General features: G+C 39.2%; 1 protein-coding gene across 1 annotated transcript; it reads left to right on the top strand.

The window, feature by feature from the left end:
- Nucleotides 1-12,168: 12,168 nt before the first annotated feature.
- Nucleotides 12,169-13,489, top strand: LOC111885340 (uncharacterized). The gene is made up of 2 exons (XM_023881591.3): nucleotides 12,169-12,749; nucleotides 13,011-13,489. The coding sequence occupies exons 1-2, from the start codon at nucleotides 12,255-12,257 to the stop codon at nucleotides 13,173-13,175; spliced, it is 660 nt and encodes a 219-aa protein (XP_023737359.1). The 5' UTR covers nucleotides 12,169-12,254; the 3' UTR covers nucleotides 13,176-13,489.
- Nucleotides 13,490-27,500: the final 14,011 nt, after the last annotated feature.

Genomic DNA, 27,500 nt, shown 5'->3' with positions numbered 1-27,500 from the left:
AAGTTGGTTGTGCATTGATAATGCATAAACGCATCAGTAACTTGATGTTCTGATACGTATTGTTGTGTACGATTTGATGAGTAAAGAGTACAAGCACATAAGTCAAAGTTTATATGTTCCTTTTATCTCAGGGGTAAAAGCGATATCTTGGGCCCCTCGATGATTTTGTGTTGACTTATGTGTCGGGTCCGGTCAGGAGTGAATTGATGTGTTCATTTAAGTTCCTTGTCATATAAATCAGAAATCGGGAAACAAACTGTTGGACAATGAGAATGATTATGTTCCATGTCTTTGTCCACATGATATTTTGCATAATGGAGGATTATATGATCCCTTATCTTAAGGATACGACTAACTGGGTTAGAGTTCGACAGTGGTTTTTGAGATCTACGATTGCTAATCATATTCTGAAGTTGTACTTGCAATTATAGTTATTAGACTTATCCAAGTGGGAGACTATTGTATTAGGTGTCTAAGCCCATAACTATAATTGGTATGAAATTGATTTGATAGTAGCATACTCCTTTTGGGTTGCCTTCACTTTAGCAACTTTGGGATTAAAGGAACTGATTAAAAGAACGGAGACTATTTTGAAAATCATTGATAGTTGCAAAACTGGGTTGTTGGACTCATTTGGAATGGAATGGACGAAATCTATAGAGAGGCCCTATAGAATTCATCTAAGGCTTTCTAGTGGGAGGTCTATAGGTTGCTTAAGCCCTAAGCGGGAAATTAGGGTTTCCTCCAGAAACCCTATGTAACACCGTGAATTTCAAAATAATTTTTCGCATAATATAAAGACATTTTTCATTTAATTTTTCATAAAACATCAAGTTTAAAACTCCAATCCATATCATACAAAATCCCAAGATCACATATCATAAAAATCTCGTGCGTGTGTACAGATCAAGCCGACGCCTTCCCACGGTCATCACAAGTACCTGAAACAAACAACACTAACACTGTAAGCACAAAGCTTAGTGAGTTCCCCAAAATACCACATATAACACATATTAGCCACTTGAGGCTATAAATCTGTGGGTCCGTAGACCCTACTTTGTGAACCCACTGGTTCTAACTCTGGGAACCTTCCGGTTCCAACTCTATAAGCATGCACAGCATAAATCACATAGACATCATGCAGTACAACACATAACATACACATAACATACACATACTCTGTCACATAACTCTGATTACCTACTCAAGGTAAAGTATAATGAGAAGACTCACCTCGTATATCTCGATAACTCGCGAATCCTGGAAATCACTCGTGCTCGATCCCCCGAGCTATAATCCTCCTATAACATCATATAACTCTAATTAACACTTTTACTACTAAGGTTGACTACCCCTATCAAGTCAACACTGGTCAACTCTAGTCAACGGTCAACTTTGACCAGACTCGGCGAGTCTAAACGTTTTCACCAACTCTCTAGGATTCTCTTTTGACACGTCGAGTACTCCCTTGACTCGACGAGTTCCACCTGGCATGAATCGCGGGGCCACCATGACTCAACTCGCCAAGTCTCAAGAACAACTCGGCGAGTTCCAGCTCGACTCAGTCCACCTGTCAACCCTCTCTAACTCTCCCTGACTCACTGAGTCAACCATAACTCGGCAGGACCACTCACTGAGTGGTTAAGGACAATCTTCATGCTACTCGCCGAGTCTGTTCTTCAGACTCGGCGAGTCCATGCCATGCATCAACTCAATCTCGCTTCTGAGGTCAGATCCGCACCATCCAATAGATCTGGCCCTCCTAAGTTCATTCATCACGTAAAGTCACAGTCTTGGCTACCATGCAACACTTACAAGGCTCTTTTTGGAGAAATGACCTCTAAGATGGCAACCCTAGTCTCCAACCCAAAAGGAAGGACATAAAGCATAGAATTAGGGACTCTCTGGACCTGCTAAGGTCCATATCTAGGTACCATATCCCCATGGGACCTTTCACACTTCAATTACAAAGCAAACAAGGCAAGAAGAAACCCTAGATTTGACCATATCAACAAAAATACGGAAATAAGCTCTGAATGATACCTCAAGAAGCTTCTCCTGGAGAAATGGAAGTAGATCCAAGCTCCCCAACTCTTCTAGCTTGACTTTCCCCTTCCTTTCTTGCAAATACACACAAATTTGGTGAACAATAGCCTCTTAACTCACTCACAGGAACCCTTAGCTGATTTGGTGCTCTCAAGGTCAAGGTAGCCGCAATGAAGGGCCATAAGGTTCTTTAAATAGGGCTTAGGACCGAGAAATTAGGGTTTCATTAAACAGCGCAGACTCGCCGATTCCAGTCCTTGGACTCGCCGAGTCCAGGCGCGAACCCGCGTCCAGATACGCGATCCTACTCGGCGAGTTTGAGCTCCAACTCGCCGAGTCCCCTCACAAAACACCAAAAATATATATATAAATAAAAGATACCTGGAAATCCGGGCTGTTACAATTCTCCCCCACTAGAACTAGACTTCGCCCTCGAAGTCTCGCTCTGCAAAAAGCTCCGGATGCTGCTCACGCATCTCACGCTCCGGCTCCTTGGTCATCTCTGATCCCTTCCGATGCTGCCACTGAACCAACACCAGGGATACCTCCTTGTTCCTCAAAACCTTGATCTTCCGATCTCTGATGGCCACTGGTCTCTCCGCATAATTCAGGCTCGCATTTACCTGAATATCCTCTAATGGAACCACTACCGACTCGTCGGCTATGCACTTCCTCAGCTGCGACACATGAAAAGTGTCGTGAATCTGCCCCAACTCTGTTGGCAAATCCAAACGATAGGCTACCCGGCCTACCCTCGCGATCACACGAAAAGGACCAATATATCGGGGCCCCAACTTGCCCCTCTTCCTGAATCGAATCACTCCTTTCCAAGGAGAGACCTTCAGGAGTACAAGGTCGCTGACCTGAAACTCAAGCTCGGACCGGCGTCTGTCTGCATAACTCTTCTGTCGGCTCTGAGCGGTCAACAACCTCTGTCTGACCTGCTGGATCTGCTCTGTCGTCTGAAGCACGATCTCTGTACTGCCCATCACCCTCTGTCCAACCTCTCCCCAACAAATGGGGGTCCGACACCTCCTCCCATACAACAGCTCAAAGGGTAGCATACCAATTCTCGAATGATGGCTGTTGTTGTAGGAAAACTCTGCCAAGGGTAAATATGCATCACAGCTACCCCTGAAATCCAACACACATGCCCGGAGCATGTCCTCGAGCGTCTGAATCGTCCGCTCACTCTGACCGTCTGTCTGGGGATGATATGCGGTACTAAAATGCAGTCTAGTACCCAACTCCTCATGAAACTTCTTCCAGAACCTGGAAGTGAAACGCACATCACGGTCTGAAACAATCGAGATCGACACCCCGTGCCGAGATACCACTTCCCTCACATACACCTCCGCTAATTTCTCTGCTGAAGAACTCTCACCGATGGCAAGGAAGTGAGTGCTCTTTGTCAACCTGTCCACAATCACCCAAAATGCATCAACTCCCTTGGCAGTCCTTGGCAATTTTGTGATGAAATCCATAGTGATCTGTTCCCACTTCCATTCAGGAACCTCCAATGGCTGCAACTTACCATGCGGCCTCTGGTGCTCGGCCTTAACCCTACGGCAGGTCAAGCACATCTCAACAAACCACACGACATCCCTCTTCATACAGGGCCACCAATACTCCTTTCTCAGATCCAAATACATCTTAGTGGCCCCCGGATGGATCGAAAATTTCGACCGATGAGCCTCTTCCATCAAAATGGTACGCGTTCCTCCCACAAACGGCACCCAAATACGCCCCTGAAATGTCATAAGCCCCCGACCATCGGAAACAAACTCTGAAACCAAACCAACAATCCGTTTCCTCTTCTGCATCTCGGGTTGCACAGCCTCGGCCTGTGCCCCACGAATGGCGTCCAACACTGGAGCTATCACGGTCAATCTCAAACATACCTCCCGCAGCGGATGCTCTCCGCCCTGCGACTCAATGCATCAGCTACCACATTAGCCTTTCCTAGGTGGTACAGGATTTCACAATCATAATCCTTGACCACATCCAACCACCTTCTCTGACACATATTTAGGTTGGGCTGATCCATCAAATACTTCAAGCTCTTATGGTCCGTGTAAATCGTACACCGAACCCCATACAGGTAGTGATGCCAAATCTTGAGGGCGAACACCATTGCCCCTAACTCTAGATCGTGGGTGGGATATCTCGTCTCATGAGGCTTCGGCTGCCTCGATGCATATGCTATCATATGCCTTCTCTGCATCAGCACCGCTCCCAACCCCAGAATCGATGCATCAGAGTATACCACAAAGTCCTCCATCCCTTCCGGGAGAGCTAACACCGGGGCTTCGCACAACCTTTGGCGAAGTGTCTCAAAAGAGGCCTGCTGCTCGGGGCCCCATGAAAAAGCAACACCCTTCCGGGTCAATCTGGTGAGTGGCACTGCGATCTTGGAGAAATCCTTGATAAACCTTCGATAATACCCTGCCAATCCTAGGAAACTCCTGATCTCGGAGGGTGACCTCGGCACTTCCCAACTCATTACCGCCTCAACCTTGGCCGGATCGACCAATATCCCTTCCTGTTTAACGAGATGTCCTAAGAACTGGACCTCCCGCAACCAGAAATCACACTTGGAGAATTTGGCATAAAGCCTTTCCGACCTCAGAACTCCGAGAACCTCTCTCAAATGCTCCTCATGCTGCTCTCTAGATCTCGAATATACCAGAATGTCGTCGATGAATACAATCACCGACCGATCCAGCATCGGCCTACACACTCGGTTCATGAGATCCATGAACACCGTCGAGGCATTGGTGAGCCCAAAAGGCATCACCACAAACTCATAATGCCCATAACACATCCTGAACGCTGTCTTTTGGACGTCCTCATCCCGCACCCTCACCTGATGATATCCAGACCTCAAATCGATCTTGGAGAACCAAGATGCTCCCTGCAACTGACCGAACAAATCGTCGATCCTCGGAAACGGGTAACAGTTCTTGACCGTCAACTTGTTCAACTTCCGGTAATCAATGCACATCCGGTGTGAACCATCCTTCTTCTTGACGAATAGGATAGGCGCTCCCCACGACAAGCTGCTCGACCGAATAAATCCCTTCCCCAACAGCTCCTGAAGCTACGAGGATAACTCTTGCATCTCTGGAGGTGCAAGACGATAGGGCACCTTAGCGATAGGCGCGGCCCCCGGAACCAAATCGATACTGAACTCCACTTGCCTCACAATTGCACACCTGGCAACTCCTCGGGAAATACATCCGGGAACTCACACACCACCGGGACCTCCTCTACTGAACTCGGCCTCTCGGAATCCACCCGCGTATCCATCACATACGCCACAAAACCCTTACAACCCTGTTGTAGACACTGTCTTGCCCTAGCGGCCGAACAAAACGCTGATCTTGAACGTGTACCCTCGCCGTACACCGAAAGAACTCCCCCACTAGGGTCTCGTATGGTCACTAGTTGACGCTCGCAGTCAATAACCACGCCGAATCGGCTCAATCAGTCCATGCCCACAATGACACAGACATCACCCATCACAATAGGAACCAGATCAATCGGGAACTCAACACCGAAAATCTCGACTACGCAACCTCGGAGAACCTCCGTGGCATATATCACCCTCTCATCTGCTATGGAAACTCTCAGAGGCTGACTCAACGCCTCACGAATAACACTAATATGCTGACTAAAAGCCAAAGATACAAAAGACCGACTCGCACCCGAGTCAAATAACACCAAGGCAGGTACAGAATTCACAAGAAAAGTACATACGCATAACATAACATAAGCATAATATCTCAACATCAAAATAAATACATGAAAGAATACATATCAGCCACGACATCGGGCGCTGCGTGGACCTCCTCCGTGGTCAGCTGAAAAGCTCTCCCTCGTGCCCTTGGCGCCTCGGCCTTCACTGGCCGACTCTCTGCAGCTCTGATGGTGGCAGGGGCAGATCCCTGAGGTGCTCCCTGAGCTGATCCCCGCAACTACGGACACTCCGCCTTCCGGTGTTCGGTCTGGTTGCAGTGAAAACACACCGCAAACCCTTTGGGGCAGTCCTTGGCCATATGCCCCTCCTTGCCACACTTGTAGCAAGATCCCGCTCTGCAGACTCCATCATGACCCTTGCCATACTTCCCACAAGTGCGGCCCTTCTGGCTCCCTGGTTTGGGATCAGCGGGCTTGGCCCACTTGGCTGCCGGCTGAGACTGTGCCAGCCGCCGATCCCTCCCCTGAGACTCCGCCACCTCCCTGGCCTGAGTCTCTAGCTCAATCTCCCTCTTCCGGGCATTTGCCTGAAGCTCGGCAAATGTACGATACGAGGAGTTCGCCGCGAACTCCCGAATGTCTCGCCTCAAAATGCTCAAATATCGGCTCATACGTGCCTGCTCAGTGGACACATGCTCAGGGCAGAACATCGCCTTCTCATGGAACATCCTGGTAATCGCTGTAACTGACTCAATACCCTACTTGAGGGTCAGAAACTCTTGGGCCAAACGCTCCCTCTCCACCTGGGGAACGTACTCATCTCGGAACATGGCAGTGAACCTCTCCCAGGTCACTTCCGCAAGCTCAGCAGGCGTAAAGTGTGTCGTCACAAACTTCCACCAGTCCTTCGCTCCCAAGCGAAGTTGGTTCAGCGCGAACTGAACCTTCAAATGCTCAGGAGATGAGCAAGTGAAGAAACACCCCTCTATATCAGAGATCCACCTCATAGCTGCCACCGGATCCTGGGTCCCATCAAACTCTGGTGGTTTTGTGTTGCTGAACTCCCGGAACAGCAACGCATCACCACCTTGCGGCCTCGCGGCAGCAATAGCTGCGGTGGCCGCTGCAACAGCAGCCTCAGAAAGAGCAGCATAACGCTCGTCAAAGGTCTCAATCAGCGTGGTCTTAATAGACCCGAACATCTCTGGTATCTCTGCCCTGATGGCCACAGCCACCTCCTCATGGATGATCCGGCGGATCTCCTCGTCACTGGTATCACTGCTCTCAGGCATCAAACGTGTCCTCACCATGATCTACCTCTGAAATACAACATACGATAAATTAGAACCCATTCGAGTATACTCACACTCGACCACTCATTCCTCTTTGATCCTTGGTATTCCAGAGATTCTTACTTGGGCTGTACACCGCTCCGGTGCTTTCAATAGTACGGGCCTAATACCACTGTCCGCACTGTATCAGAATACACCCTAAGTCCTCCTCTTCGGGTCCCAAATTCCAAGTACTCTGTCATGCATAGACCACTCTCTAATAGATCTCTCATAAGCCCCTCACTGCTACCTACTCACTCTCAAGCATCTCATAGCAGCTCACCTCTACCTAGGCTAAGGCATCACAAATCAGGCCACTCTAGTCCTAATAGGAATACCTAGCCTACTCTAGCATGCGAATACATCATATCAGTATCAATATCACATAACATGAGGGTATTTTAGGAAATCACCGTTCGGGCGCGGACTGATCGTACACACAACTCTGCTCTGTGTTTTTCAAAAATCTTTTACTCTTTTTTTTTTTTAAAATACTTCTCAAATCCTCAGTTTGAGTTCAAATACGCCCGGAGGTGTACTCGAATCCCTCAAACCAAGGCTCTGATACCAACTTGTAACACCGTGAATTTCAAAATAATTTTTCGCATAATATAAAGACATATTTCATTTAATTTTTCATAAAACATCAAATTTAAAACTCCAATCCATATCATACAAAATCCCAAGATCACATATCATAAAAATCTCGTGCGTGTGTACAGATCAAGTCGACGCCTTCCCACGGTCATCACTAGTACCTGAAACAAACAACACTAACACTGTAAGCACAAAGCTTAGTGAGTTCCCCAAAATACCACACATAACACATATTAGCCACTCTAGGCTATAACTCTGTGGGTCCGTAGACCCTACTCTGTGAACCCACTGGTTCTAACTCTGGGAACCTTTCGGTTCCAACTCTATAAGCATGCACAGCATAAATCACATAGACATCATGCAGTACAACACATAACATACACATACTCTGTCACATAACTCTGATTACCTACTCAAGGTAAAGTATAGTGAGAAGACTCACCTCGTATATCTCGATAACTCGCGAATCCTGGAAATCACTCGTGCTCGATCCCCCGAGCTATAATCCTCCTATAACATCATATAACTCTAATTAACACTTTTACTACTAAGGTTGACTACCCCTATCAAGTCAACTCTGGTCAACGGTCAACGGTCAACTTTGACCGGACTCGGCGAGTGCACTAGAGCGACTCGGCGAGTCTAAACGTTTTCACCAACTCTCTAGGATTCTCTTTTGACACGTCGAGTACTCCCTTGACTCGACGAGTTCCACCTAGCATGAATCGCGGGGCCACCACGACTCAACTCGCCGAGTCCCAAGAACAACTCGGCGAGTTCCAGCTTGACTCAGTCCACCTGTCAACCCTCTCTAACTCTCCCTGACTCACTGAGTCAACCATAACTCGGCAGGACCACTCACTGAGTGGTTAAGGACAATCTTCATGCTACTCACCGAGTCTGTTCTTCAGAATCGGCGAGTCCATGCCATGCATCAACTCAATCTCGCTTCTTAGGTCAGATCCGCACCATCCACTCATAGATCTGGCCCTCCTAAGTTCATTCATCACGTAAAGTCACAGTCTTGGCTACCATGCAACACTTACAAGGCTCTTTTTGGAGAAATGACCTCTAAGATGGCAACCCTAGTCTCCAACCCAAAAGGAAGGACATAAAGCATAGAATTAGGGACTCTCTGGACCTGCTAAGGTCCAGATCTAGGTACCATATCCCCATGGGACCTTTCACACTTCAATTACAAAGCAAACAAGGCAAGAAGAAACCTTAGATTTGACCATATCAACAAAAATACGGAAATAAGCTCTGAATGATACCTCAAGCTACTTAAGGACCCCATGTCTTGTGATTTTCGACCAACGCTTCCTTGAAGAAACCCTAGCCAAAATTCTTAGAGCATCCTCCTCTCTCCTTCTCATCCTCTTGCTACAAGTGTTTATAAGCCATTAGAGGTGCAATATTTGGGGCACTAAAGCTTTCAAGAGTCAAGATCAGTCAAGGAATTCTTGTTATTGTTATATAACAAGCAAGGTAATCTTCTCAACCCTTTTCATATGTGAATTTCAAATATATATATATATATATATATATATATATATATGCCAGATCTAGGGTTATTGCTTTGGAATTTCTTTTGTACATTCAATTAGTGAAAAAATTATATCCAAAGCAATTAGGGTTGTGTCAATCCATGTTTTCGTGATTTTGCTTCCTAGAACTCTTAAGTTCGAAATCCACTCAAGAAAGCTTGCTAAAGGCCGAGATCTTTCCATTTTCTTCTTCACAACCGAGATCATCAACACATTGTGAGTTCATACCCCTTATTTTCGGTTTTTACTAAGTTTTGGGGGAGAATACAAGTTGCTTTGTGTAGATCTATGTGTATATGCAAGAATATGTGTGTTTTTCATGATTTATTTGGTGATTTTGTGTTATTTACTTCATAAATCTAAAAATATGTTAAGAATATGAAGTTTATCACTTGGATCTACATGAAAACCTTGAGAAAAGTATGTGTTATCACATATAATACATGTAAACTTGTAAATCTGGGATTTATACACTTAAAATAGCAAAAATGAGTGTTGTGTTCAAAGATCTATAAACTAAACTAATAAATCAGGCCTTGATATAAAAGTTTTGGTCCAATCTCGGACTGTTTTGATCACCTTAATGATAATATTTTTCAAAACTGTTTTACATGCAAAACGTTTACCTTTAAAATTACTACACTCACGTTTTCATACGATTTTTCTACAATTTTTGGCAAATTTTACAAAACTGCCTATCATATTTGAAATAACTTCGGACCAGCCTATGAAGGTGAGCAATTTCACACTTGTTAGAGGCCATTAAAAATTATAAGAAAAATTGCGAAATGGACATTAGTTGTCCGTTTACATATATTTTGGGCTTATGTTATATAATTTCATTCATATCGGGCCTTGAAATGACTTACATGTTTAACGATGCCTTAGTGGTTCACTTACATGGTTCATTTGGGCCTGTGAATGAATTTTATATGTTTTTCTTCGCGTAAATTCGATTAAGGATTTAGTGAGATTTGTCGGTTGACACCTATTGAGTGTACGATCGTAGCCTGTAGTTATAATCAGAGTCACTTGGAGGGAGAGCGGGGTTTTGTGTATAGATCTATACAGGGATGACACCCCACACCTGATTTGTTCGCTACAGTTAGACTACATCAGTCTAGGGTGATGACAACCTTATTCTATTTTTCCGTCGGCGTTCACAAACGCCAAGACATGCGAAATTGTCATTATTTAGTATGGTTATGACTGCTCACTTAGAGGAATTAACGTTATGAAGTTCGCGGAAGACCATTCTCTTTTCTCTCGGATTACTCAGAAACTTACTGCCATTGGTACTCAACCTCGGGGTTGGTACGACAACTTTCTCTTTTCCTCTTTTACAGGCAACATCGGGTTGTCTGGGGACATTCTATTTACATTTCTCTTTTAACATTCTATTAATCAATAACACACATGCATTGATACAAGATCGGACACAAACATACTAAACTATTCTAAGAAAATACAGGATTTTCTTGTGATTACAAAGTTATACAAATCATTTTCTCAAACATGCTTATGAACTCACCAACATTTTTATGTTGACCTTTTAAATTAACTTGTATTCTCAGGAAACCGTTGAAACAATTTGGGATGAATAAAATAACAGATGTTTTGTTATGTTTCTATTTCATTAGATTTTAATTATTTTGACATGTAATATTCAAATACAATACTTGATGTAAACAATGAATGTTATTACATGTGTGATGATGATGATGATGTTATGTTTCAATTATATACCTTGTGATGATACTGCAATGTTGAAAGTCACGCTCAAGCTCCCGGACGTTTCCGCCGTTTGGTTCGGGGGTGTGACACCTTAGATCTAAGTATTTAAATAGTCCATATTTGTTCTCGCGTTCTCAACCTTTTAGATGTTCTTATTTGATCCTACTCCTATATATATATATATATATATATATATATATATATATATATATATATATATATATATATATATATATATATATATATATATATATATATCATTAAAATGACGTGGACCAAATTTACACATCGTTAAGACTTTCAACTTAAAATAAATGCCAAGTCGGATGTGCAACCGAGAAACCTTTTTAAACCAGTCACAATGGTGTAATTGATAGCTACAATAACATATATATATATATATATATATATATATATATATATATATATATATATATATATATATATATATATATATATATATATAAGAGTTTATTTTAGACGAACATGATTTTGTGATACTGTAAGACCAAATTTTTTTAGTGAAATATTCTAATATTCTATTGTTCGTAAAAATAGAATATGCAATATACTCTAGCATTATATGTTTTAAAATATTTCAATGTAAAATATGTTAAAATTTGGCTTAGAATATTAAAATATTACACATATTTATTTTTTACAAACATTAGAATAGTAGAATATTCACTAGAAAAAAGTGGTCTCACGGTTTCACAAAATTAGATCGTTTCACGTTAATTCAAAATAACCTAAAAATAACATTTGACAAATTGAATGAGAGTGTGATAAATGAAAAAAAAAAAGTCTTTCATTACTAGAGAGAATTTGGGCTTTATAAATACACACATCTCTCTACTAGTTGATAGTTTATTCTTAAAACATACATTATTCTTTCTAGATAATCGGCTCCCTGAGTGGAATGAAAGTTACATATTCTTATATGAGTTGACTTGATTATTGAAGTTTGCTCACGAAACAAATATCTTAGAACATTCCTAATGATTTTCTTTTATAATCATACAAGATCTTATAATCATACTAAGGTCATCATCACTCGGCTGTTGTTGTCACAATAAAGCTTTAATTTGTTTTTTTAATAAATACTACCAACACAAGATTAAAGTTTTTGGAGCAATTCGTTAGTCAACCTTTGAACACTACATCATGGTTCAATTGTGATAAGTGATAACACCCACATTTATCACCTAACCGCCTTTGGGTATTAAAACGAGGGAATATAATTTTCTTTTTTGTGTTTAAGTTTTTCAAAGTATCAAACCCCCCGCCCTAAGCAAAACCCATGGCCATCGGAACGCCAAAATTCTCGCCGGTGCTCCTCCACCTCCTAACCCTCATCCTACTCACCACACCTCCGCTCTCTTGCTCCTTCCCCATCCCCACCACCTCCTTCCACGCCCTCTTTTCTCTGTCCGACTCTCTCCTCACCCGCGTCGCCAACCTACGCGCCTCCCGAGGTGACATTTCCGGGTCACTCAGGGCCAGATCCATAGCCCAGAAGATCGAGAAACACAGCCATGGGTTTAGCTTCTATGGAGTCATGTGGTCTCTTGGCTGGGACTACATGAAAAACTACGCATGGCGAGACATCGGAATAACATCCTCTGAAATGTTCGGTGCTGTGTCCGATATGAGCGAATTGATTAGGGGTTTGAGTGAGTTGACTCGGATGGAATCGGAGGCAGAGCGGGTAGCGTGGGTGCGTCGGAACTATGGTAGCGTGCTCACAATTTCCAAGTCCCTCTTCAATCGCTTACTCAGAGTTTTCAGTCGATCGGTTAGTTTTTTGACACATTTTAAACTTACATTTTTTACATAATTTCATCATTTTGTCACTATATACTTCTCAATTGGTTTTGGTGACCTGAATTTGGATTCATTCACATCGATTGTTCATAAATCTTCCAACATTTTCTAAAATTGAGATTGTAAATGTTATGTGAAATCATAAATCTTCCAACATTTTCCAAAATTGAGATTGTAAATGTCATGTGAAATCAACAACTGAAACTGAAACAAGATGTGGATACGAATGCAGGGTCCATTGAAGGATGCAATTGAGATGATACAAGCAGAAATTGTGGATGGTGGGTTGCTAAAGGATTGCCTTGAATTGGGTAGCAGTGATTTAAAGGGTGTGATTCAAATACTAAAAGATTTAGCTTTACAATACTCTTCTACAACTGGGAAAACCGAGTTATAGTAAGTATCTAACTTCCATTATATATTGTGTTTTCTTGAGAAAAAAGGGAAATTTGTTGTGCTTTGTTTGTTATTTCTTTAGTATGTGGAAACTATCAACAATCATTGCGTAAACTTCAGTATCCAAAGAAGCAATGTGCCAGTGCCGCTTCTTTTTGACTTAGCAGATTTAAGTGTTTAATGTATAAATGATGTATGTTAATAATATTAAGTGTTTAATTTTTTTTTTCCATTGAAATGTTGAATGGATAAATGATGTATGATAATAATATTAAGTGCTTTCATTTTTCAATATAATTAACCCTTTTTGAGTTATGGTAAACTAGTATTTTACTTATCTCGCTAGAAGTAATGGTGATCTTAATATGACTTTATCTTAGAGTTGTTATAAATCAAACATAATATTTAGTAATTACAAATACAAATGCTTGTTATAGATAAAAATGTTAAATTAAAAACATCTATTTATACACGAGTTCTTATTAACTTGTTACAAATTTGTACTTATTTATATTTTTTCTAACTGCAAGAATTAGCAACATACTTTCATTTATTTGAGTATTATAGCATCCTATTTTTATTTCTTTTGTATTAGAAAAATGTTTTTTTTTAATCAAGGCATTACAATTTATAATGTACTTCCAATTTCTTATTAGGAGATTATACTTCAAATGCTATTTTTAAAAAAGACGGGAAAATGACTTGTAAGGGTAACAAAGTATTAGACTTGTATAAAAAATACAATTGAACTTTTTTTTGTACACATATCACCAATCAACTATAGCTTTTGTACACATATGACCATTAAACTTCACATTTGTTCAAAAAATACCATTATATTACCGATAATAATAGGTCATTAGCCATGTAGTATGCCATGTGGCATGCCATGTGGCTGCTGACGTGGATTTTACTGTTTATTATGTACATATTATACCATTAAACTATTTTTTATACACATTATACCATTAAACTTTTTTTGTACACATTTTACCATTAAACTTTCTTTTGTACACATTTTACCATTAATGTTATATAATTTATTGAAAAAAAATATCATTTCAAAAAATACATATCATTACATAAAAGTAGGTTTCCCATCACCTGATGTGGATTTTACTGATTTTCTAAACTTTAGTAAACTTATCATTATAAGTCATTTTTAGGACTGTTCACTATTTGGATAAAACCGAATTGTCCAATTGGACAATTTGGATCGGACTATTTGATTCGGATATTCGGATTTTTGGATTGGTTTTTAGCAAAACCGAATTATTATTTTGGATTGGTTTTGGTTTATAAAATAAAAACCGAATAGTCCAAAAAAACCGAATTACAATTTATTATTTTGTTATTTTTAATATATATCTTTAATAAATTATAAATTTACTAAATTATTCTTTTAATATATTAAAAATTTTCATCTATTATAATACTTTAATATGTACTTCTTATCAAAAAAATATTGTCTATAAAGTAGTAAACTATAATATATTTTTCTTGATAGTTATTTATAAGTTTTAGTTCACAATTAATTAAACAATATTTTTTAGTTTATATTATAGAGTAAGTTAATACTAAAGTTATATATTTGTTGAAATGTCTTGATTCTTGAAAACCGAATTGTAAAAAAACCGATCCAACCGAATTATAATTTGGTTGGATCGGATCGGATTTGAATTTAGTTTGGACTATTTGGATCTACGTTTTGAAAACCGAAATTAATTTGGATCCACTTGATCGGATCGGATTAAACCGATCCATCCAAATGAACACTCCTAGTCATTTTCCTATCGGTAAACAACATCATAATTTCAATGCATTTTTTTAATCATCAACCATAATCAAGAAGAGGGGGATTATAATAAGGTAACATGTACAAAATGTTTCATGAGTTTATAAGTGTGCCTCAAACGTAGTTTCCTAAGAAAATGACTTATAAGAATATGTTTACTAGACATTAGCTAAAATAATGAACAATTGAGTATTTCTTCGCCGCTCCAGATAAAAGTTTCAAGTTCAAACCTTGTGGGTTTCAATTGATGTATGACCAACATAAATTCATAATGTAGTTGTAAAAGAAAGTCATTAGTATCATTGTAAAAAACAAACCATTTCCCCTAAACTTTACAAAATCAGGGAGTCACAATAGGTGATAGAAAATACATTTTATGTAAAAATATGTATTTTTTGAATAAATTATATAAGATTAATGGTAAAATGTGTACAAAAAGTTTAATGATAAAATGTACACAAAAAAAAAGTTTAATGGTATAATGTGTCCAAAAAATAGTTTAATGGTATAATGTGTATATAATATACAATAAAATCCACGTCAGCAGTCACATGACATGCCACGTAGCATGTTACGTGGCTGGTGACCTACTATTATCGGTAACATAATGGTATTTTTTGAACAAATGTGAAGTTTAATGGTCATATGTGTACAAAAGCTATAGTTGATTGGTGATATGTGTACAAAAAAAATTCAATGGTATTTTTTGTACAAGTCTAATACTTCGTTACCCTTACAAGTCATTTTCCCTAAAAAAGACACACACAATAAAGAACAATGGAAAAATCTGGAAGACAACTTGGAACCATAATTAGAACATGGACTAGTTTCAAAAAGGTTCTTAACACAACCACAAGTTCAGATCGAAAAACCACAAAGACTTGAAAATTTATACTAAACAAGATGGAACAAAATAACATGAAATTCGACTCTAATTTTCCGTTGTGCTTTTTCACTTTGCACCCTTTAGAATTATTTAGTATTACTTCACTACCCTCATCCTTGAATATTCATATTTTCATCACTGCATCAGTGCATCTGCGTCTTTTCTTTACTCTGGATGCAATTGAAAACGAAAAAACACATCTGCGTCTTTTTTTTACTCTGGATGCAACTGGATACTGTCAGGCATATCTGGGTGCCCGACCTACCCCTCCGGTCCTCTCGACCGGATACTGTCTAGTATATCTGGGAGCTGGCCTTCCCTTCGGTCCTCTCGATCGGATACTGACCAGTATATCTGGGAGCTTGCCTCCCCTTCGGTCCTCTCGACCAGATACTGACTAGCATATCTGGGTGCTGGTCTCCCCTTCGGTCCTCTCGACCGGGTACTGGGGACTATTTCACCCCCTACTACTACCACATAACACATATATCATGTAATCTATCTAGCATGGCTGGGCATGACCACCCCTTCGGCCCTATCAACCGGTAATCTGGGGGACTATCTCCCCCTACTGTCACTAGCACATAACATCATATCATACTAGCACAAAAACATATCACGGGTAGTAGCTGATGGGTTTTGAGCATTCTAACACTTCCTAAGTGTACATGCAACCCTAATAACCTTGGATCTATGTTTGTCTAGTTATCATGCAAAGTTGAATTCCAAGGTTATATTCCTATCTAGCATACATGGGGAACAATTTTTAACTTGAATGAAAGATAGAATAACTTACCTTGTTGTTGCTTATGTTCCTTGAAACCTTGTAAGCCTAGCACCCCAAGTGTGATGCCTCAAATGCTTCACACAACACCAAATGCTCTTGGAAAGACTTTTGAGAGAATACACACTTCTTAAAATCGGCCTAGCCCTCTTGTTTCATATGTGTAACCAATTTTGGTGGAGAATGGGATTCTTATATAGTGTTGACACATCTAGGGTTACACCATGTAAACCCTAATGTGTCATGACTCTTCATTTCCATGACCCGTGGGTTTGTAACTCCCATGGAGTATCCTATGGGTGGAACCCAACTTGATAATCCATGGAGCCTCTTAGCCCACTATACAAGATATGGATGATTTACATAATCAACCCATATATTTAATTAGTTATCTTTTGATCACTTAATTAATTTTAACTTAATTCTTGATCAAACTAATCAAATAATATTATTAATATATTAGAACTTATAATATATTAATAATCTCCAAATGTTATTCCTCTCATTTACTCTATCCAATTGCATGGTGCCATGCAACCCAAATGGACCATGCCGGGTCGGGTCAAGTACTGACCATAAATAGTTATGGACTTAGACACCTTATCCAACAGTCTCCCACTTGGATAAGTCTAATAACTATAACTCCAGTACTTCAGGAACCGACCGACAATCGTAGCTCTTTCAAGATCTCTCGGAACTGAGAAGATGTTGATACGCCATTTAAGATAAGTGATCATATAATCCTCTGTTCTAGATATCAGCCGGACAAATACATGGAACAATGTCTTACTTATTGTCCAGCAGTTTGTTTCCCGATTTCCGATTTGTTTGACAAAAAACTTAAATGAACACATCAACTTAGTTCTGACCGGGCCCGGTACATAGGTCAAAACAAAATCATCGAGGGGCCCAGATATCAGCTTCTAATCCAAGAAGGAATAGATAAACTTCGACTCATATGTTTGTTCTACCACTCATTGAATTATACACAAAAGCACGTTTTATAACATCGAGTTACCAATGCGTTTTCGTACAATCAATGCATAACCAACTTGTAAGTAACAAATCATATCTCTAGGTTTGAAGACTTATATGATATTACCGTCTCACGATCACTCGAGATAGATTCCATGAAGTGATTCCAATGAGCGTGGGTTGAGTCCAATGCTCAGAACTTATGAGCACTCATGATTGTTGTAGCCTTGTCCAACACCGTAGACCTCTGCAACCAATCATGAAAGTCTTGATTCATACCTACTTCCGACATATGACCGACTGTGGAGGTTTGAATAATATGTTATACCAAACAAAATTATTCTGGAAGTCAAAACATGCAAAAGAAATATAGTAAACGATCGACAAGAGATAGCAACACTTTACTCATAAATAAAACACCTTTTATTCATCATCTAATGTCAATTACACTTTACAAATTTCGAGGTTATCTAACTACTAAATCTAATATCATCCTTCAGCCCTATGCTCCTAGCATGCTGGAGATGCTTAACCCGATTCAGTCCCTTCGTGAGGGGATCTGCTGGGTTCTCATCCGATGATACCCTCTTTGCAGCGAAGGAGTCATTCTTCTATTCGATGTCTGATAAGATGGTATTTTCTGTCGATGTGTCTGGATCTCCCGTGATCCCTTGGTTCCTTGGCTAAGGCAACAACGCTTTCACTATCACAGAAAATTTCCATTGGCTCTTTAATAGCTGGTACAACTCCAAGGTCTCCAATGAAGTTCTTCAGCTATATCGCCTCCTTTGCCGCCTCGCTAGCTGCAATATACTCTGATTCACAAGTTGAATCAGCCACTGTCTCTTGCTTGGAACTCTTCCAAGAGATTGCTCCTCCGTTTAGGGTAAAGACCCAGCCCGACTGAGAGCGGAATATATCCCTATCAGTCTGGAAGCTAGCATCACTATACCCTACAACTCTCAAGTCATCACTCCCACCGAGGGTAAGGACCCAGTCCTTAGTCCTCCGTAGGTACTTGAGGATATTCTTTACCGCAGTCCAGTGTGCCTTGCCAGGGTTCCCTTGATACCTGCTAACCTTGCTCAGGGCAAATGGTACATCAGGTCGGGTACACGTCATAGCATACATGATCGATCCTACAGCCGAAGCATAAGGTATTCGACTCATTTCTGCTATCTCAGCCTCAGTGCTAGGGCTTTGTGTCTTACTCAATCTGGAGTTACTCTGGATGGGTGACTCTCCTTTCTTGGAGTCCTGCATGCTGAATCTCTTCAGCGCCTTATCCAAGTAGGTACTCTGACTAAGTCCAATTAGTCTTTTACTCCGATCTCTCAAGATCCTTATCCCTAGAATATAGGCAGCTTCTCCTAGGTCCTTCATAGAGAAACACTTCCCAAGCCAGGACTTAACTTCCTGCAGAGTTGGGATGTCATTTCCTATGAGTAGTATGTCATCCATATACAATACCAAAAAGCTAACTATACTCCCACTAGCCTTGACATACACACAAGATTCATCTTCACTCCTAGAAAAGCCAAATTCCTTGACCTTTTCATCAAATCAAAGATTACATCTGCGAGGTGCTTGCTTCAATCCATAAATGGATTTCTCAAGCTTACACACTCTATTAGGGTACTCGTTGCTGACAAAACCTTCTGGCTGACTCATGTAAACATCTTCAGCCAACTTTCCATTAAGGAAAGCGGTTTTGACATCCATTTTCCAAATTTCATAGTCATGAAATGCAGCTATGGCTAACATAACCCTAATAGACTTAATCTTGGCTACTGGAGAAAAGGTCTCATCATAATCCACTCCAGGAATTTGAGAGAAGCCCTTTGCAACCAATCTAGCCTTATAAGTGTGTACATTACCATCCATGTCGGTCCTCTTCTTGAAGATCCATTTGCACCCTACAGTCTTACAACCTGGTACATTTTCAACCAAGTTCCAAACTTGATTGTCATACATGGATTGTATCTCGCTATCCATTGCCTCTTTCCACTTGGCTGACTCAGGGCCTGCCATGGCTTCCGCGTAATTGTTAGGTTCATTCAGACCTATCAGTGTCCCATCACTGATAAGTGTATCACCTTCTGTAGTAATATGGAATCCATAGTAATGCTTAGGTGCATTCCTAACTCTCGTGGAACACCTAAGAGGTACAGACTTGTCAATTGGCTCAACAGGAGTTTCCTCCTCAAGTTGAGTGCTAGGGTTTGAATCTTCACCGCTTGACTCTTGAATTTCTTCAAGATCAATTTGCCTCCCACTGTTTCCTTGGCTTATGAACTCTCTCTCTCTCGAAAGAAAGCCCTCCTAGCTACAAAGACCACATTTTCACTAGGTCTGTAAAAGAGGTAACCAAAGGATTGCTGTGGGTAGCCGATGAAAATACACCTCTCTGTTCGAGGTTCGAGCTTATCATGAGTCTTGCGTCTCACGAAAGCCTCACAACCCCAAATCTTGATGTGGTCTAGTTTAGGTACTTTACCAGTCCACATCTCATGAGGAGTTTTGGCAACTTTCTTTGTAGGGACTAGATTAAGGATATGGGCGGCAGTCTCTAAGGCATACCTGCAAAATGAGATTGGTAGCGAAGCTCGACTCATCATGGAACGAACCATATCCAACAAGGTTCGATTACGCCTCTCAGCCACACCATTCAACTGTGGTGTCCTGGGAGGTGTCAATTGTGAGACAATCCCACATTCCCTTAGATAGTCAAGGAACTCTGAACTAAGATACTCACCACCATGATCGGATCGAAGCATATTAATCTTCTTGCCCAATTGATTCTCGACTTCCTGTTTAAATTCCTTACACCTTTCGAAAGTCTCTGACTTATGCTTGATTAATTAGACATATCCATATCTACTGTAATCATCAGTAAAAGTCAAATAATAACGATTAGCATCCCTTGTGGCATGTTTGTATGGTCCACACACATCCGTGTGTACAAGGTCCAACAAACGTTTACCCCTCTCACAAGAACCTGTGAAGGGTGACTTTGTCATTTTTCCAAGTACGCATGATTCGCAACTATCATCTGACTTTAGGTCAAATGACTCCAAGACTCCATCCTTTTGGAGTTGGCCTATGCGTTTCTTGCTTATATGTCCAAGACAACAATGCCATAATGATGATTTATCCAAGTTATTATTAACATAATCAATACATTATTTCCTAAGTTATCAACCACATATACTGTTTCATACACGCCATCACAAGGTAATGCTTTAAAATAAAGAACATTATTAAAGAAAGCATTAATCACCAACTTCATTATCAAATGAAAAGGTGAAACCTTGTTTATACAATGCATGAAAGGAAATAATATTTCTTGCCATTTCTGGTGAATAACAACATTTATTCAAATCTAAATTTAACCCACTACTTAGCGACAAAGTATAAACTCCAATCTTGGTGACAGGTGTAACTTTCCTATTCCCCATGATTAAGTTTATTCTTCCTTGCTCCACATTCTCACTTCTTCTTAGTCCCTGCAAGTCACAACAAATATGAATACCACAACCGGTATCAAGGACCCAAGATTTAGAATGGGGTGAGTTATTAGAAATGATAGTGTAAATACCTGCATGGTTGGGTTTAACTTTCCCATCCTTCACATCTTGCTGGTATTTTGGGCAGTTCCGCTTCCAATGTGATTTTTCATGGCAATAGAAGCATTCAGCCTCTTTTGGGTCAGAAGGAGTGATGAAACCTTTCTTGGTTCCACTTGAAGAAGAGCCATCAATGGTCCGAGCCTTGGTACCCTTTGAAGAGCTTTTTCTCTTCTTCCCTCGACTTTTCTCGATTGCCAAAACCAGAGTGGAGTTTGGAGTAGGAGTGTTAACAACCGACTTCCCCTTAAGACCTATTTCAGCGGTCTTGAGAAGTCCCTGAAGTTTGCTGAGTGTGACCTCTTCCTTGTTCATGTGATATGTCATGCGGAATTGATCATAGCACGATGGTAAGGAGTGCAAAATGATATCTATTGCAAGCTCCTCAGGGAAGTTCACATTAAGCTTCAACAATCGATCCACATACCTTTGCATTTTCTGCATGTGGCTCGTGACAGATTCCCCGTCCTTCATCGTGGTTGTTATCATGGAGCAAATGATTTCATACGTCTCTTGTCGTGCGCTTTGATGGTATCTTTCCATCAGATCTTGGTGCATTTCATAAGGGTAGAAATCCTCATAGGACTTTTGGAGTTCCGTTGTCATTGTGGCCATCATGATGCATGCCACTTTCGTAGCATCCATTTCATGTGCCTGAAAGTCAGCGATCTCCTGGGGAGTTGCAGTGGTCTCATCAATCTCCTTAAGCTCCTTGTCAAGGACATATTCTTTGTCCTCGTAGCGGGTAATCATCCTGATGTTTCTGATCCACTCATTGAAGTTGGATCAATCAAAAGTGACTTTCCCACACAAGTTCATAAGGGTAAAGGAGCCATTAGGATTAGAGCCAGAAGCAGCATTGTTTGAAGACATATGAAGGAAGAGGACAAGATTAGTTTAGATATTAAGAGAGTCCTTAATAATACACCCAAATGTAATATTAAGGCTAGGATCCAATCACAATATATTATAACTTAGAAGAGGTATGCCGTAATCCAAGCTATAACATATTTGAAAGGTAGGTGAATGACGATTCACCAATTTCCACCACGAAAACCGAAATATTAAATATTAGGTTTTTGATTGGTTCTTAGAAATTCCTAGATTCTTTGAGATTCAATGAACTTTTCAAAGGCATGTTTCAATCTCGAGTGTGCCCTCCAAGTTTTGTGACTGGGATACCAAGGATCACAAAACGAGGTGTGAAGTAACCATGCAAATCACTTGGTACCCTTAAAGTTTATCACTCAATCGATGTGCTGGTAAACCACACACGCTCCACCGATACTATAATAAACCTTAAGTCACCCTTTACCTACCTTGTTAAGTCCAAGTTAGTGTGCCGGTTAACCACACACGCTCCACCAACGACTTAAACAAAGTGTAAAGTGTAATTTCATGGATTAGCACCTTATTCACATTTTTCCTAAAGTAACTAAGATTGGGAATTTAATAAAACATTTAGTTACTTTATAATATTCATCATACTTTTAATGAGAATTTATAAATCCTTGTCTTACCCGTTCGGCTAACAACCCTCCACCAGTCAAGCAAGCGGTGGGTGAGAGTGGACACCCATTAAGTCGCCATTTTATAGGCAACAACCTTATACTCACCTTATAGACCGGCTTCGTGAATGAGGCGTACTAGCGGTAAGACGACTTTGTTCTTATACATATACATATAATTATTAAATCATAATACTATAAGTATAAGGGTATAATTTTAACTTTTAAAATTCTAAGGGTTAGAACTAAAGTTTTTAATATGACTTTACTTGTTCCAAAACTTGAGGGCAAGTTTTGTAGACTTTCAAAACTTTTCATTTCTTGTAACTTATGAGTTTAATAGAGTAATAAAAATGAAGACTCTTCATTTTTTCTAACTCTTGTGTTCTTTTAATGGTTTTAATTCAAGTGACTCTTGGTTTTCCATAACAAGAGGACAAGTTATGGACTCCATTAAAACACATTATGATCAACAATTAATCTACCACATAGGTTACAAATAATTCCTATGATCATCTAAACATCATAAGATCAAGAACATGAATATGAACACTTTCATGAATCAAAATTACACTTAAAACTTTGTAATTTTGATAACTAGTTGTTGTAAATGAATTAGCAAAGACATTACTCCATCTAAAACAAGTTTTCAAGTACCAAAACAGTTTAGGGTAATGTTTCTAGTCCATTTCCAGCAACTAAAGTCGAAAATATGCACTCTGTGGCTCCTACTCGCCGAGTGTATGAACCTACTCAGCGAGTCCCCCCATGGACTCGGCGAGTTCATCAGGCAGACAACAAGTTTTTAGATTTTTTTCAACTTTTTAGCACAAATAACAAACAAACAAGCCTAGGCTCTGATACCATTGATGGGTTTTGAGCATTTTAACACTTCCTAAGTGTACATGCAACCCTAATAACCTTGGATCTATGTTTGTCTAATTATCATGCAAAGTTGAATTCCAAGGTTATATTCCGATCTAGCATACATGGGGAACAATTTTTAACTTGAATGAAAGATAGAATAACTTACCTTGTTGTTGCTTATGTTCCTTGAAACCTTGTGAGCCTAGCACCCCAAGTGTGATGCCTCAAATGCTTCACACAACACCAAATGATCTTGGAAAGACTTTTGAGAGAATACACACTTCTTAAAATCGGCCTAGCCCTCTTGTTTCATATGTGTAACCGATTTTGGTGGAGAATGAGATTCTTATATAATGTTGACAAATCTAGGGTTACACCATGTACACCCTAATGTGTCATGACTCTTCATTTCCATGACCCATGGAGTATCCTATGGGTGGAACCCAACTTGATAATCCATGGAGCCTCTTAGCCCACTATACAAGATATGGATGATTTACATAATCAACCCATATATTTAATTAGTTATCTTTTGATCACTTAATTAATTCTAAATTAATTCTTGATCAAACTAATCAAATAATATTATTAATATATTAGAACTTATAATATATTAATAATCTCCAAATGTTATTCCTCTCATTTAGTCTATCCAATTGCATGGTGCCATGCAACCCAAATGGACCATGCCGGGTCGGGTCAAGTACTGACCAGAAATAGTTATCGACTTAGACTCCTTATCCAACACTTATTACAAACCCTAATTCATAATCAAGCTTGGAAATGGATCAAGAAGGACTTTAATGGAGCTATAAAGGACTATAAGCATGAAAACAGGGGGAAACTGAGTTATACCTCAAGGAAATCACTGAAATAACACCAAGATGTCTGGCCTCCTTCTTCTCTTCTTGATCTACTCTCCTTTCCTCTCAAAATCTTCAAGAAAACACACCAAATCACTTCAATCTTACAAGGAACAAGGGTTGGACGATATATGGAGCTCTAAGGGTGAAGGGGGCGAGCTTGGGGGTGCATAAGATGACTTAAATAGGGTGCAAACCCTTGAAAATTTTGGTTTCAAACAGATAGTCGGGACTCGCCGAGTCGCCAACTTAAACGTGTTTCAAATCCCATCTCTACTCGGCGAGTCAGGCCTACAACTCGCCGAGTCCAAGGCTGAAAATGCAAAACACTTAGATAAATTTTACATACCAGGAACCAGGTGCTACAGTAGTTGTAAAAGAAAGTCCTTAGTATCATTGTAAAAAACAAACCATTTTCCCCAAACCTTACAAAATCAGGGAGTCACAATAGGTGATGGAAAATCCATTTTATGTAAAAATATGTATTTTTTGAAATGATATTTTTTGAATAAATTATATAAGATTAATGGTAAAATGTGTACAAAAAGTTTAATGGTAAAATGTACACAAAAAAACGTTTAATGGTATAATGTGTACAAAAAAAAGTTTAATGGTATAATGTGTAGATAATATACAATAAAATCCACGTCAGCAGCCACATGGCATGCCACGTGGCATGTTACGTGGCTGGTGACCTACTATTGCCGGTAACATAATGGTATTTTTTGAACAAATATGAAGTTTAATGGTCATATGTGTACAAAAACTATAGTTGATTGGTGATATGTGTACAAAAAAAAGTTCAATGGTATTTTTTGTACAAGTCTAATACTTCGTTAGCCTTACAAGACATTTTCCCTAAAAAAGACACACACAATAAAGAACGATGGAAAAATATGGAAGACAACTTGGAACCTTAATTAGAACATGGACTAGTTTCAAAAAGGTTCTTAACACAATCACAAGTTCAGATCGAAAAACCACAAAGACTTGAAAATTTATACTAAACAAGATGGAACAAAATAACATGAAATTCGACTCTAATTTTCCGTTGTGCTTTTTCACTTTGCACCCTTTAGAATTATTTAGTATTAATTCACTACCCTCATCCTTGAATATTCATATTTTCATCACTGCATCAGTGCATCTGCGTCTTTTCTTTACTCTGGATGCAATTGAAAATGAAAAAACACATCTTTGTCTTTTCTTTACTCTGGATGCAACTAAAAACCAAAAAACAAAAGTAAATCATCGGTTACTTGATAAACCAAACGCTCAAATTGTTTTTATGTTAGCTTTTTTACTTTTAAATGTTTGACCACTTACTTGATTTGGAGTTAGAACTTGTACTTCTTGATTGATTGGCTGTAAAGCAAAAACATATAAAGCATGATTTTCTACACGAGTTGAAACGACATGATAATAGACAACCTTGGTTATTTGGGACAAAATTAACATAACATTTATAACCCATGAAACATGAAACCCAATAAGATCTATGAAAAACACTTGATTAATCAAGAAAAAGTCTCAACTAAATAAAATGCAATGCGTCAAGATATATATATATATATATATATATATATATATATACCATGTGGCTGTTCATTTGTTTCTGGTTTTTTGAACATATCATTAATATGGACGTCCGACGAAAGAAATATGTAACAAAAAACGATGTTCACCACCCTGTCAAAAACAAAATCACACACACACACATGTAACAACAAAATCTACAGACCAATATGCTTACAAAAATAATTTTAAAATGACTCACATGTTTACTAAAATTACTTGTAGATGGGTGATCATGCCTGGAAAGTAAAAACAAAAAGGATTATATGGATAAATCATCGGTAACTTGATGATATAACCCTAATTAGCAAATGGAGCATGGTAACTTGATAATATAACCCTAATTGGCAAATGGAGCATAGTTAAAGAGTACCATTAAGTCACTTTTTGTTTGTTACAGAAGACATGACTGGTTTGATGTTAAAGGGACGAAAATTGTAATTTTTTGTCCCACCTAAAAATATACTTATAAAACAGGGAGACATGAAATTTTAGCAAACCTGAATCCAAAGATGTTCTTAGTTTTGAATGGCCACTATCTTGAGGGGGAAAATGCGTTCTGTTAACAATTAAAAGCAATATCACCTTAGTATTTTGTATAATACCAAAATACTTGATTAATTTACCCGTTTTATAACGTTTTTATCGTCAAAGATGTGTTACAAGTTACCTAGTAGTGCTCGTATATGATTCCCCAAGGCTTGATTGATTGTCACTCAGTGGTTGTTGATTTGTGGTTGTATGTAAAAGTATAAGAAATATGAGAATTTAGAAGCACTAACTCCTAGAAAACATAACTAAGTAAAACCGTTTTCTTCTCAGAGATCACCTGCAAAGAGTGTTTTTTGAGTGCTTCGAGCTTTTTCTGAAAAAAAAAGGCCCAATAAGGTATATGTTTGTGTCTTTCCAACCACAACCCCCAATATTCCATGTATAATCCATCAAGCGCTGTTAAATGGAATTACAAATATTGGATATACTTTTGAAGACAAAACTAAAAGACTAACTTTTCAAGAAAATATAATGAAAGAGATGAAAACTAGACGGAAAATGTAAAGTGCTTATATAGTATAATACGTTGTTTTTCATCAATGTTTGCCTTCTTTGCAAAATCATCAATAACTCTTTTAAAGCCACGTGCCCTGAAGAAATCAAGAAAGTATCTTGTCAACCTGAAAAAAGAAAAACCACACACATAACAATTAATTACAGAATCTACAAACATATATAGTTATATACTTACAAAAATAAACTTAAAATGACTCACACCAAAATCCCGCCTTTAGCATCATCACTAATCTCAATTAATGCCAAGTATCTGCAAATAAATTAAGAATGAAGACTTGTTGCGTGTAATTCATAACAAAATACCGCATATTATTCCACAAATATTCCAAGATCATATTTGACATACGTAATACAACATAAAAAAACAACAAACTAGTTA

Source organism: Lactuca sativa, chromosome 5 (assembly GCF_002870075.4).
Source record: "Lactuca sativa cultivar Salinas chromosome 5, Lsat_Salinas_v11, whole genome shotgun sequence".
Lineage (NCBI taxonomy): Eukaryota > Viridiplantae > Streptophyta > Magnoliopsida > Asterales > Asteraceae > Lactuca > Lactuca sativa.
The sequence above is the reverse complement of the archived record's forward strand: the minus strand, read 5'-3'. Positions and strand labels throughout refer to the sequence as shown.

Bases quoted from the DNA above. Each gene is read 5' to 3' on its own strand.
- LOC111885340 (XM_023881591.3), top strand. From the start codon at position 12,255: ATGGCCATCGGAACGCCAAAATTCTCGCCGGTGCTCCTCCACCTCCTA. The intron at 12,750-13,010 runs GTTAGTTTTTTG...ATACGAATGCAG, and splicing joins TCAGAGTTTTCAGTCGATCG to GGTCCATTGAAGGATGCAAT.